Source organism: Nomascus leucogenys, chromosome X, assembly GCF_006542625.1.
Source record: "Nomascus leucogenys isolate Asia chromosome X, Asia_NLE_v1, whole genome shotgun sequence".
Classification (NCBI taxonomy): Eukaryota; Metazoa; Chordata; class Mammalia; order Primates; family Hylobatidae; genus Nomascus; species Nomascus leucogenys.
In genome coordinates this window covers 70458551-70473211 of record NC_044406.1, presented here as the reverse complement: position 1 = coordinate 70473211, position 14661 = coordinate 70458551, and the positions used below count along the sequence as shown (strand labels likewise).

Below are 14661 nucleotides of genomic sequence, written 5' to 3'. Positions count from 1 at the left end.
GAGTGTAGTGGCGCAATCTCGGCTCACTGCAAGCTCCGCCTCCCGGGTTCACGCCATTCTCCTGCCTTAGCCTCTCCGAGTAGCTGGGACTACAGGCGCCTGCCACCACGCCCGGCTAATTTTTTGTATTTTTAGTAGAGACGGGGTTTCACCGTGGTCTCGATCTCCTGACCTCGTGATCCGCCCGCCTTGGCCTCCCAAAATGCTGGGATGATTGCCTTGTTTTAATGAGTTTTTAGAAGTGTATTGCCATTTTACTTTTGTGACATAGTGGAGTTAAATTTTTTAGTAAATAGAGCCTGGGATAACGTTACTTAACTTTTAGGGTGCTTTTGAAATAATTAAGTTACTAATCAAAGTAACTAATTATATATACTAAAACTTATTACATAACCTTGAAGTATTATAGATTTTAAAGTTTAACAGTGGGAATGTAATGATACTATTATAGTGAATACATCAGGCTAGGAGTATGGGGTTTTTGATCATTTATTTGTAGTTGTTTCTTACATTTAATACTTCATTCTACTTACAGTGGAAGTTAAATTGCTCATCTCTAAACTTGCATCATGCTTATAATAAAACTAAAAAGAAACAGTTCACTCAGTGGCATTTGATAGAGACATTTAGATAGTACACAGTGATAGCCCTGTGTATGTTTGTGTGTGTGTGCAAGTGTGTATGTGTGTGTTAATTTTTTAAACTGTTACTTTAGAGAAAAGGAAAAATGGTTTGGAGCATTCTCTTCCCACCAAGGAAGTGTGTGATATTCATGCTAGAAGAATGAGATCCACTTCTTCCCAGTAAAATACTCATGAATTGGTCAGAAGTGAACACTTTTCAATTGTATCTGTATAATCAATTATCAACCATTAACTTTTGGGGAACATGTTCCTAATAAAGGCTACTGTAGTAAGTAAAGCAGGAATCAGTGCTAAAAAATAATGGCTAGATGGAGAATACATGCAAAAGAGAGTGTTGACATTGTTTCTTTTTTTTTTATTTTGAGACGGAGTTTCAACCATTAACTTTTGGGGAACATGTTCCTAATAAAGGCTACTGTAGTAAGTAAAGCAGGAATCAGTGCTAAAAAATAATGGCTAGATGGAGAATACATGCAAAAGAGAGTGTTGACATTGTTTCTTTTTTTTTTATTTTGAGACGGAGTTTCGCTCTTGTTGCCCAGGCTGGAGTACAATGGTGCGATCTCGGCTCACCGCTACCTCCACCTCCCGGGTTCAAGTAGTTCTCCTGCCTCAGCCTCCAGAGTAGCTGGGATTACAGGCATGCACCACCACGCCCAGCTAATTTTTGTATTTTTAGTAAAGACGGGGTTTCTCCATGTTGGTCAGGCTGGTCTTGAACTCCTGACCTCAGGTGATCTGCCCACCTCACCCTCCCAAAGTGCTGGGATTACAGGCATGAGCTGACATTATTTCTTAATGTATAGAGACTAAGACCTGTTTATATTAACAATCACTGAGAAAAAATATATAGATATCATTTCCAGTGCCACATGAATAAATAAACCGCTGAACTGGGAGAAGGAACATTTAATGATATATGTCATAGCTTATGTTAGATTTTTCTTGAATAGCTATTAGTTACTATTGGGAAGAACCTAATAGAAAATGTATTTTTAAGATAAAAATGTATTTTTAAGAGTATTAAGTGAAATTTTAAAAATTTCCTCATTCTTTTAACACAAAGCAGTTGGCTTCATTTCTCTTGTTTCTTGATGGTCCTTATCCATACATTTGTGCATAAATTTACATAGTTGATAGTGTACACATAATTTTGTATTTTATATTTTTGCTGTGTAACCCCTAATTTTTTTCACATTGCTTTTTATATTATTGATTACTATGTAATAGTCTATCAAATATTCCATAATTTAATACTTAACCATTCCCTTGATACTGGACTTGTAGGTTGTTTTTAATTCACTGGCTTTATAAATAGTACTACTTTAAATATTTTATATATGTAATTGTTTTTTACTTATCAGTTATGTCCCCAGGATAGATGACCAGAGGTGGAGTAATGGATGTGCATGTTTTCATGGCTCTTCAAGTATATTGCCAAGTTATTTTCCTAAGGGATCATCTCACTGTATGGTGCTTTTAGAAATGGAGGTGTATATCAGTTTCAAGTAGTAATTGCTAACATTAGGTTTTTGAATTTTTAGAAATGCTAATTTATTAGGTGTAAATTTATGCCTCATTTTCATTTAAATTTCTTTGATAACTGGCAAAATAGTTGTATCTTTTCTGTGAGTCAGCATATTATTTATATTTCCTATATTGTAACTTATCTGTTAACTTTTTTTTTACCAAATCATCTTTTGGGTGTTGGTGGTGTTCTTATAGCTCATTAGTTTTATATGTATTTTAAAATATTAAGATTTTTCCATCTTGTAAATATTTTCACTTTTTTCTTTTCAATTTTTACTTTTTTTTGTAAAGTGGTTTTTAAAAGTAAACTAACAGCACAGCTAAAAGATAATATACCAGAGATGCAAAGATCGTTCAACATTTACAAATCTGTAAATGAAATACATCACATAAACAGAATCAAGGAAGAGACCATATAATCATCTCAGTAGATGGCAGAAAAAACATTTCTTGAAATTCAGTATTCTTTTTTTTTTTTTTTTTTAATTTGAGATGGAGTTTTGCTCTGTTGCCCAGGCTGGAGTGCAGTGGCGCCATCTCGGCTTACTGCAACCTCCGCCTCCTGGGTTCAACTGATTCTCCGGCCTCAGCCTCCTGAGTAGCTGGGATTACAGGTGCATACCACCACATCTGGCTAATTTTTTGTATTTTTAGTAGAGATGGGGTTTCACCGTGTCGGCCAGTCTAGTCTCAAACTCCTGACCTCAAGTGATCTGCCTGCCTCAGCCTCTCAAAGTGCTGAGATAATAGGCATGCGCCACCATGCCCAGCTTCAGCATTCCTTTTTGATAAAAACCCTCAACAAATTGGGCATAGAAGGAACATATCTCAAAATAATAAAGGGCATGTATGATAAACCTACAGCTAGTGTCATATTGAATGAGGAAAAGCTGAAAGCATTTCTTCTAAGAACTGGAGCAAGACAAGAGTGCCTGCTTTCACTCCTCCTATTCAACATAGTAATGGAAATCCTAGCGAGAGCAGTCAGATGAGAGAAGAAATAAAAGGCATCCAAATTGGAAAAGAGGAAGTCAAATTATCTCTGTTTGCTGATGATATGGTCTTATACCTAGAAAATCCTAAAGACTCCTCCAAAGGACTCCTAGATTTGATAAATGAATTCAGTAAAGTTTCAGGTTACAAAATCAAAGTACGAAAATTAGTGGCATTTCTGTACACCAAAAGTGACCAAGCTAAGACAAAATCAAGAAGCCAATAATAGCTACAAAAAAAACCAAAAATCTAGGAATATATTTAACCAAGGAGGTGAAAGATCTCTACATAGAAAACTACAGAACACTTAGGAAATTGTAGATGACACAAACAAGTAGAAAAATAGCCTGTGCTCATGGATTGTAAAAAACAATATTGTTAAAATGATCCTACTGCTGAAAGCAACCTACAGATTCAGTGTAATCTCCATGAAAATGCCAATATCATTGTCACAGAAATAAAAAAAAATCCTAAAATTCATATGGAACCAGAAAGAGTGCAGATAGCCACAGTAGTCCTGAGCAAAAAGAACAAAGCTGGAGACATCATGTTACCTGATGTAAATTACATTGCAGGGTTCTAGTAAACAAAACAGCATTGTACAGGTATAAAAATAGACAAACAGACCAAAGGAACAGAATAGAGAACCCAGAAATAAATCTACATATTTATAGCCAACTGATCTTTGACAAAGCTGACAAGAACATGCATTGGGAAAAGGACACCCTCTTCTATAAACAGTGCTGGGATAAATGAATGTTCATATGCAGCAGAATAAAACTGGACCCCTATCTCTAACCATATAAAAAATCAATTCAAGATGAATTAAAAACTTAAATGTAATACCCACAACTATAAAAATAATAAGGGAAAACAGCAAAAACTCTTTTGGACATTGGTCTAGGCAAAAAATTTATGAATAAGACCTCAAGGCCAGGTGTGGTGGCTCATGTCTGTTATCCCAGCACTTTGGGAGGTTGAGGTGGGCAGATCACCTGAGGTCAGGAGTTCAAGACCAGCCTGCCCAACATGGCGAAAGCCTGTCTCTACTTAAAATACAAAAAATTAGCCAGACGTGGTGGCAGCCGCCTGTAATCCCAGCTACTCGGGAGGCTGAGGTAGGAGGATTGCTTGAACCCAGGAGGTAGAGGTTGCAGTGAGCCAAGATCACACCACTGCACTCCAGCCTGGGTGACAAGAGTGAAACTCCATCTAAAAAAAAAAAAAACCTGAAAAGCACAGGCAACAGTAACAAAAATAGACAAATGGGACTTACTGAAGTCCTAAATTACTAAAAAGCTTGTGCACAACAAAAGAAGCAACCAGCAGAGTGAAGAGACAATCTGTAGAATGTGTAGAATTGAAGAAAATAATTGCAAATTATCCATCTGATAGGGGACTAATAACCAAAATATACAAGGAACTCAACTCAACAACAAAACTCAGAAACAATCCCATTAACAAGTGGTTAAAGACATAAATAGATATTTTCAAAAGAAGACATGCAGATGGCCAACAGGTATACGAAAAAATGCTCGGCCGGGCGCGGTGATTCACGCCTATAGTCCCAGCACTTTGGACCAGCCTGGCCAATATGACAAAACTCTGTCTCTACTAAAAATACAAAAATTAGCTGGGCGTGGTGGCGGGCACCTGTAATCCCAGCTACTTGGGAGGCTAAGGCAGGAGCCTAACCTGGGAGGTGGAGGTTGCAGTGAGCTGATATGGTGCCACTGCACTCCAGCCTGGGTGACAGAGCGATACTTCATCTAAAGAAAGTGAGAGAGAGAGAGAGAGAGAGGGAGGGAGGGAGGAAAGAAAGAAAAAATGCTCAACATCACTAATTATCAGAGAAATTTAAATTAAAACCACAGTGAAATATCATCTTACCTCAGTCAGATTGGCTATTAATAAAAATATATATTTTAAAAAACATGTTGGTGAGGCTGTGCAGAAAAGAACTCTTAACACACTGTTGGTAGGATTATAAATAAGTACAGCCTCTGTGGTAAATAGTATGGAGATTTCTCAAAGAACTAAAAATAGAATGTCCATTCAATCCAGCAAACCCATTACTGGGTATATACCCCAGAGGAAAATAAATCATTATATCAAAAAGATACTTGCACTAGTATGTTTATAATGGCACTATTCACAATAGCAAAGATATGAAATCAACTTAAGTGTCCATCAGTGGATGAATGGATAAAGAAAATGCTTTGGAAAGCCAACGTGAAAGGATCACTTGAGCCCAGGAATTCAAGACCAGCCTGGGCAACATAGAGAGACCCAATCTCTAAAACAACAGCAAAGAATTAGCTGGGCATGGTGGCACGCACCTGTGGTCCCAGCAACTCAGGAGGCTGAGGTGGGAGGATCAGTTGAGCCCAGGAGGTCTTGGCTGCAGTGAGCTGTGATAGTGCCACTGCATTCCAGCCTGGGCAACAAAGCAAGATCGTGTTTAAAATAATAATAATAAAAAAAAAAAATAATAATACTTAAATAAAAATGAATAAATTAAAAAGCATAAAAAAGGAAAATGTGCTATATATACATAATCAATTACTATTCAGCCATAAAAAAAATGAAGTCATGTTATTTGCAGCAATACGGATGGAACTGGAGGTCATTATCTTAAGTGAGACAAGCCAGGTGCAGAAAGTCAAATATCACATATTCTCATGAACTCATAAGTGGGTGCTACAAAATGTGTACATCTGGATGTAGAGAGTGGAATGGTAGACAATGGAGACTTAGAAGGGTGAGGCCATGGGAGGGGAATGGATGTTGAGAAATTACTTAATGAGTACAGTGTATCATATTTGGGTGTTGTATGCCCTAAAAACCCTGCCTTGACCACTATGCAATCTTTGCATGTAACAAAATTGCATACATAGCCCATGAATTTCTATGAATAACAAAATAGTTAAAAAAACCATATTTTGTTTATGTACTTAGCTGTGTTTCTTTGGCCATTAAGGAACTCAGATATCTGTTAGATGAATGGGTGGATTTTCTTTCTGGTAGTTATTTACTTTTCCCCCTCTCTTTCTCTGGCTCTTGCTGTCCTTCTCTTTTTGTTTGTTTCATTCATTTATTCATTTTTATTGGCAAATAATTTTGTATATTCAAGGTGTACAATGTCATGTTTTGATCTATGTATACATTACAGAAAGATTAAACCAAACTAATTAGCATATCCATCACCTTACCAACATTTTCTTGTGGTGAGAACATTACAGATCTATTCTTTTAGCAATTTTGAAATACACATTTTATTATTATTAACTGTGGTCACCATGTAGTACAGTAGATCTCAAAACTTATTGCTCCAGTCTAACTGAAACTTTGTGCCCTTTGATCAGCATCTCCCCTTTCCTCACCCCTCTCCTTTCCTTATATCCTCTGGTAACTACCTTTCTACTCTGTTTTTATGAGATCAACTTTTTTAGCTTCTACGTAAATGATATCAAACAGTATTTGTTTTTCTGTGCTTGGCTTATTCCACTTAGCATAATGTCTTTCAATTTCATCCAAGTTGTTGTGAATGGCATAATTTCCAATTTCTTTCCTTCATAAGACTTAATGGTTTTCGCACGCACGTGTGTGTGTGTGTGTGTGTGTATAAAACACATTGATTCATTCATCTGATGGACACTTAGATTGCTACCATATCTTGGCTATTATGACTAATGCTGCAATTAACATGAGAGTGCAGACATCTCTTTGACATTCATTTCAATCCCTTTGGATATATATCCAGAAGTAGGATTACTGGATCATATGGTAGTTCCATTTTCAATTTCTTGAGGGACCACCATACTATTTTCCAAATTGTTTCAATTTACATTGCTGCCAACAGTATGCAAGACTTTTCCTTTTCTCTATACCCTTACCAACACAGATTAGTATTTGTCTTTTTGATAATACCCATTCTAACAGGTGTGAAGTGATATATCATTGTTCCTTTAATTTGCATGTCCCTGATGACTGGAGATGTTGAGAATTTTTTCATATATCCATTGGCCATTTGTATGTCTTCTTTTGAGAAATGCTTGTTCAGATCTTTTGCCCATTTTTTAATTATATATTTTTTGCTGTTGAGTTTCTTGTATATTTTAGATATTAACCCCTTATCAGATAGATGGTATGCAGGTATTTTCTCCCAATCTGTGAGTTTTATCATCTGTCTGCTAAGTGTTTCCTTTGCTGTACAGAAGCTTTTTAGTTTGATACTATCCAATTTGTCTATTTGTGATTTTGTTGCCTGTGTTTGGAGTCCTACCCAAGAAATCATTGGCCAGAACAATGTTCTGAAGCTTTTCCCTTATGTTTTCTTCTAGTAACCTTACTGTTTGAGATCTTCTGTTTAAATCTTTAATTCATTTTGAGTTGGTTTTTGTACATGTTATGAGAATAGGGTTCAATTTCATTCTTTTGCATGTAGATATCCAGTTTCCCAGCACCACTTATTGAAGAAACTGTCCTTTCCCCATTGTGTGTTCTTGGAATCTATGTTGAATATTGTTTTATTTTAAATGCTTGGGTTAATTTCTGGACTTTATATCCTGTTCCCTTGGTTGATGTGTCTGTTTCTATGTCAGTATCATGCTGTTTCTATTAAATAAGTTTTATAATACATTTTAAAATCAGGGAGTATGATGCCTCTAGCTTCATTGTTTTTGTACAAGAGTGTTTTAGCTGTTTGGGGTCTTTTCTGGTTTCACTTGTATTTTAGGATTTTTTTTCCATTTATGTGAAAAATTTCATTGAAATTTTCATAGAGATTGCATTAGATCTGTAAATGTCATTGGGTAGAATGGACATTTTTGACATTGAGCGCTGAATGGATGAATAGCCATGACCCAATAATATGCTGCCTACGGGAGACTCTCATCATCTCTAAGGACACGCATAGACTGAAAATGGAGAGATGGAAAATATATTCCATACAAATGGAATCCAAAAGACAACAGGAGTAGTTTTGTTTATATCAGATATAAGAGACTTTAAAAAGTGAATAGTGAAAAAAAATGTCATACGTAATGATAGAGATGTTAGTTCATCAAGAAGTTTGGCAATTGTAAATATATATGCACCCAACATTGGAGCACCTAAATATACAAGGCATATATAATAAAAACTGAAGGGAGGGAGGGAGGGAGGAAGAGAGAGAGAGAGAGACACTGCAACTGCAGTACAATAACAGAAGACTTCAATACCTCACTTTCAACATTGGACAGATTATGTAGACAGAAAATCAATAAGGAAACATTGTACTTAAACCACATTTCAGACTAATTGGTCCTAATAGACATTTATAGAACATTTCAGCTCAAGTACATGTGGAATATTCTCCAGGATAGATCATATTTTAGGTCACAAAGTAAGTCTTAACAAATTTAAGAAGATTGAAATCATATTAAGCATCTTTTCTAATCACAATGGCATGAGACTAAAAATAACAGGAGTAATCTTGGAAGGCTCACAGATGTATGCAAATTAAGCAACATACTTTTGAAAAAGCATGAGTCAAAGAATAAATTAAAAGGGAAATTGAGGCAAATGAAAATGGAAACACAACATACCAAAACTTATGGGATGCAGCAAAAACAGTCGTGAGAGGTAAGTTTATAGCAATAAACATTAAAAAAGATAGAAAATATTAACATTGAACCTCAAGGAACTAGAAAAAGATGAACAAAGTATGCCCAACCTTAGCAGAAGGAAGGAATAAGGAAGATCGGAGCAGAAATAAGATAGAGACTTGAAAAACAACAGAAAAGATTAACAAATCTTAAAGTTGGTTTGTTGAAAAGGTAAACAATATTGACAAATTTTTAGGTAGACTTAGGAAAAAAAAACAAAAGAAAAGACTCAGAATCAGAGATAAAAGTGGAAACTGAACAGACAAATAAGTAATGAGAGTGAGTCAGTAATAAAAAGTCTTCCATCAAAGAAAAGCTTAGGACCAAATGGCTTTTCTGTTGAATTCTACCAAACATTTAAAGCAGAACTTACACTAATGTCTTCGAAACTCTTCCAAAAAATTGAAGAGGAGAGAATACTTTCAAATTCATTTTCTGAGGTCAGCATTACCCTGATACCAAATTCAGGCAGTGTTACTACAGGGAAACTAAAGGCCAATATCCCTTTTGAGAATAGATGCAAAAGGCTGGGTGCAGTGGCTCATGCCTGTAATCCCAGCACTTTGGGAGGCCAAGGTGGGTGGATCACCAAACCTGCATGATCATTTCAATAGAAGCAGAAATAGTATTTGACAAAATTCAACATGTATTCATGATAAAATCTCAACATAAGAGGTATAGAAGGAATGTATCTCGGCTGGGCACACGACTCATGCTTGTAATACCAGCACTTTGGGAGGCTGAGGTGGGCGAATCATCTGAAGTCAGGAGTTCAAGACCAGCGTGACTAACATGTTGAAACCCCGTCTCTAATAAAAAGATGCCCATTCTCGTCACTTATATTCAATGTAGTACAGGAAGTCTGAGCCAGTGCATTTAGGCCAGGAAATGAAAGAAACAAATGAAAATGAAAGAAACAAAATACATCAATATAGTAAAAGAAGGAGTGAAATTTTCTGTTTTCTGATGACATGGTCTTATATATAGAAAACCCTAAAAATCCACCAAAAGACCCCTCTTATAACTGATATACAAATTGAGTAATGTTGCAGATTACAAAATGAACTTGACAATCTACATTGTTTCTATACTCTAACAATGAACTATCCAAATAACTCAAGGAAACAATTCCATTTATGATAGGATCTAAGAAAGTACTTTGGAGTAAATTTAAGTATAGGTGAAAGAGCTGTATAGTGAAAACTATAAAACATTGATGAAAGAAATTGAAGATTCAAATAAATGGAAAGATATCCCGTGTTCATGGATTTGCTTTCTATCTCCTGCAGCTCTCCTTCTCAAAATTGCTTTTCTGTTTTTTTTTCCCCCTTCTGTTGGTAATTATGTTTTTGGCCTTTATACTGCAAGCAGTGATTTTAATCTGGGGCAGTTTCTTACCCTAGACAACATCTAGAGATATTTTTGTTTGTCACAACTTAGTGTGGGGGGGATCCTACTAGCATCTAGTGGGGACAGGCTAGGGATGCTGCAAAACACCCTACAATGGAAAGTCCCCACAGCAAAGAATCATTCAATGGAGAATATCAATAGTTTCAAGGTTGAGAAGCCCTGCCTTAAAGTAACCTTTCTCCCCTGTGTCTACCTGCAAAGTATGAAGAGACAAAAGCCAAGCAGAAGTAATGGTTGATTGTTTTAAGGAACTCAGAGCAGTAAGAAATGTTTCATTGGAGAAGGAAGATTTCTGAAGTCCCAAACTAGGGTACCAGTCCTTCCTATCTTGGAGTCATGGGATTTTCTTGTGGTTGAGATGGGAACACCTGCCAAAAAGAAATCCTCTTGCCTGATACTGATGCTTATGCAGTTCCTCCCATTATTTACTCAGCATCTTGCAGTATTACATAACTACTCAGGTCTCTTATGTGTTCTAATTGTTTATATACAACATGTCACTGATTTTGCTATTCATTATTCATTTTTTGTCATTTTGTCAGTTAAAATGGCCAGTGGATCTGCCTTTGCCTGAAAGAAAGACTTCATTGCTCTTAAAATTGTGAGATGTTGAAAGATTTCATATTTTTGATTGTGGCATGGTTCTAATCATACTAATCTAGCTAGAACTCAGTTCTTGCTTTAATCTTGCCCTGCTTGAACATGAAGCTATTTTCATTTTATACTATATTATTTACGCAGTGTGGTAAAATGTCACTTTGCCTCAAGGTGACCTTTGAAGTTATAGGGAGCCTATGTTTTGATTAAAATATATTGTGTGGGGTGTTAAGCACTTTTAGTGTATAAGGGAAGATGAAGGAGTTCACAGGGCAAGTGGGTGGCTGTAAATTTTTACATAGAGATCAAGATTTGTTTTTTAGCTATGAGCAGAATCCACGTGGTATTTGGAGAAGAATTGTGTAGACTTATGCTATATTATGGAATTTTTTTTTTAAGAAAATGGAGAACAAGGCAAAGCAAACAAGAAAAAAAAATGAGATAGGACCTAAAATGACTTCATAGGAGATGAAGCCTTTAAAGTTCATTGTTAACTAGAGGGAGAGGCTCTAAATTCAGAAACCAAAAGGAAAGAACCCATAGACAAACCTAGGTTGTTTGCAACTAAAATATTTGTAACATCATAGATTCCTTATCTTTTTACTGTATAGTTTGTTTTTTACTTGTATTACTCTTGAAATTTTAGGGGCAGTCATACATATGGTGGATAGGTGTGAGGAGGTAGGACAAGAATTTATGAAATTCCTGTATAATTTTTTAGAGGAATATACTTAACCAAGTTCAGTTTTATTCTAAAATTTCTTCATGTTATAGAAAGATTTACCTATATATTTAAAATGACAGTCTCTTTGACTATAGCGTACCAAGAAAGGCAAAATGAGAAGGTGCTTGAGAAACCACAGTAAGCCAAGCAGAATATGAGACCCTTGGGATTTAATGGAAGAGTATTCTTGGTGCTTTCTTGTAGTAAACTGGAGTTCATAAAATCATGAACTATGTAAGGGAATTTAGACTTCTCACAGGGCAGAATTGCTATAATATATGTACTCTGTTTTGTCTCATCTTAATATTTATGACTTAATTTCATAAAATCAGTTTCACTTCTAAGTTTTAAGTTAATTTCTTATTTTTTTCAGTGAATATCACCTCTGCCAGGCAATTAACCGGATGTAGTCGCTTTGGTCATATTTTCCCTTCATCTGCTTACCAGCACATTAAGATGCATAAGAGAATTCTGGGGCACTTGTCATCAGTCTACTGTGTAGCATTTGACCGAAGTGGGAGAAGAATTTTTACAGTGAGTGTAAAATTTATAATATGGTATATATAGAATTACAACAATTGAAGTCAGACTGCATGGCATTGCATTGTGCTTTGTAAGCAGTTCACTTTTTTTGGATATATGGGTGCAGAAAAAGATGAGTGGAAATTCAAAAAATTCTCTCATTTTATATAAGTAAACGAGTGAACAAAAATGTTTACTGTCTTCTTGGAAGTGTAATTTAAAAAAGTTAAATCTTCAGAAGACCTTATATTCTAGAAGTGGTTAATTTATGTGAAACAAGTGTACTCAATTTCATTTCATTCAATTTTAAGAAACATTTATTAAATGTTTGTTAATGTATCACTTAGTATAATTGCTGCCAGTTTGCCTAAATAATGATTTCATCACTTTTTTTATTAGATAGTTGAACTACACCGTGATGAAGATTATAGCTATTTTTTACATCTTTTTTTTTTTTGGTTTTAGTACTGGTTATTTTTTAAGCTGAATTTTTATTAAGCAGATAATACTGTATGCTTTTGAGTACAAAATTGTAGTACACCAGTATTTCCAAAAGAAAGCTTAATCTCATTGCTTTAGTATTAACATAGAAGTGTGGGTAATAGCATAATTTTATTTTTATATTTGTATGCTACAACGAATGAAGTGGAAGTTATTCGGGAAAGTTATTCGGGAAGTTATTACACCTTAGAGTTTATTTTGGACTCTTCCATCAATGACTTAATGGCTCTAAATGCGTCACATAAGTATTTGGATGTTAGTGATCATGATGAGGATGACGAATGCTATATTTTAATAAATAGATAATTGTTAAGTAACTTCTCTACCATAGTAGAGTAGAATTGCTTTTTACTGTTCACTGTTCTGAAATTCTCAAAAGGAAGTTTAATATATTTTTACCAGAAATTATCATTAATGGGTAGCCTCATGTTTACTGAGAAATGCATGTAGACTTCAGGTTAAATTCTGAATAATTTGTGGAAAAAATATTTAAATAATTTAGAAAAAAGGCTGTCAAGCCTAAAGAAAGAAATGATGGTAAAAATACTTAATGCCAAATCACTAAAAAGTGAGTTTAAAATATTTTGCGTTGTCAGGATTGGTGGTAATTTTGAAAAGTTCTTCATAAATGCCATTGTCACTTTGGACAATGCTTTGTTATTGCTATCATTTGGACATCATTTATACTTGCTACTGGATGCCTATTATATGTAGAGAGGAGACGAGAAAGTAAAGGCTTAGAAGTAATTTAATAAAATCTTCTTTTTGGCTATTTTTTGGGTGGGGGGATTGTGGTGAATTTCTGCTTCATTATAAACCTATTGTCCTTTGTTACTATAGGGTTCAGATGACTGTTTAGTAAAAATTTGGGCTACAGATGATGGACGCCTTCTTGCTACACTTCGTGGACACTCTGCTGAAATTTCTGACATGGCTGTTAACTATGAAAACACTCTTATTGCCGCAGGCAGCTGTGATAAGGTAGTAAGAGTATGGTGTCTTCGAACTTGTGCACCCGTTGCAGTCCTTCAGGGCCATTCAGCTTCTATTACTTCCATACAGGTAAGAAAAGTGATGAAATTTAGCTTGAACATATGTAATAAAGGTGAGAATTCTCTGATTTCATGTTATATTATGTATAGATAATAGCCCAAAGAATAACAAGAGAAAAATGCTCTCTTCTGGACTTTGCTCCTACCCTGCAGCAAGGTATTTTTTTAAGTTCCTTTTTCATATAATTATCTTTTTTAATAAATAAGTAAAAAGATGATTTAAAAAGTTCTATAAATAGAGTAAGATATTTGTATTTGTAAATGCCTTAAGAGCACACTCTTTCCTGTTAGAATATAAACGGGTTCTACCATCAGAGAATACTATAAACACCTCTATGCAAATAAACTAGAAAATCTAGAAGAAATGGATAAATTCCTCGACACATACACCCTCCCAAGACTAAACCAGGAAGAAGTTAAATCTCCGAATAGACCAATAACAGGCTCTGAAATTGAGGCAATAATTAATAGCTTATCAACCAAAAAAAGTCCAGGACCAGGTGGATTCACAGCCGAATTCTACCAGAGGTACAAGGAGGAGCTGGTACCATTCCTTCTGAAACTATTCTAATTAATAGAAAAAGAGGGAATCCTCCCTAACTCATTTTATGAGGCCAGTATCATCCTGATACCAAAGCCTGGCAGAGACATAACAAAAAAAGAGAATTTTAGACCAATATCCCTGATGAACATCGATGCAAAAATCCTCAATAAAATACTGGCAAACCGAATCCAGCAGCACATCAAAAAGCTTATCCATCACGATCAAGTTGGCTTCATCCCTGGGATACACGGCTGGTTCAGTATACACAAATCAGTAAACGTAATCCATCATATAAACACAACCAAAGACAAAAAACACATGATTATCTCAATAGATGCAGAAAAGGCCTTTGACAAAATTCAACAGCCCTTCATGCTAAAAACTCTCAATAAATTAGGTATTGATGGGACGTATCTCAAATAATAAGAGCTATCTATGACAAACCCACAGCCAATATCACACTGAATGGGCAAAAATTGGAAGCATTCCCTTTGGA

The 14661-nt window shown here is 35.4% G+C and overlaps 1 protein-coding gene across 1 annotated transcript in view; it reads left to right on the top strand.

Moving 5' to 3' along the window:
- Window positions 1–14661, top strand: part of BRWD3 (bromodomain and WD repeat domain containing 3) — a 136906-nt gene that overhangs the window by 57245 nt on the left and 65000 nt on the right. The window contains exons 7-8 of the mRNA XM_030806889.1: window positions 11920–12080; window positions 13410–13631. Of these exons, the coding sequence (XP_030662749.1) occupies window positions 11920–12080; window positions 13410–13631 (383 nt within the window). The remainder of the gene's footprint in view (window positions 1–11919; window positions 12081–13409; window positions 13632–14661) is intronic.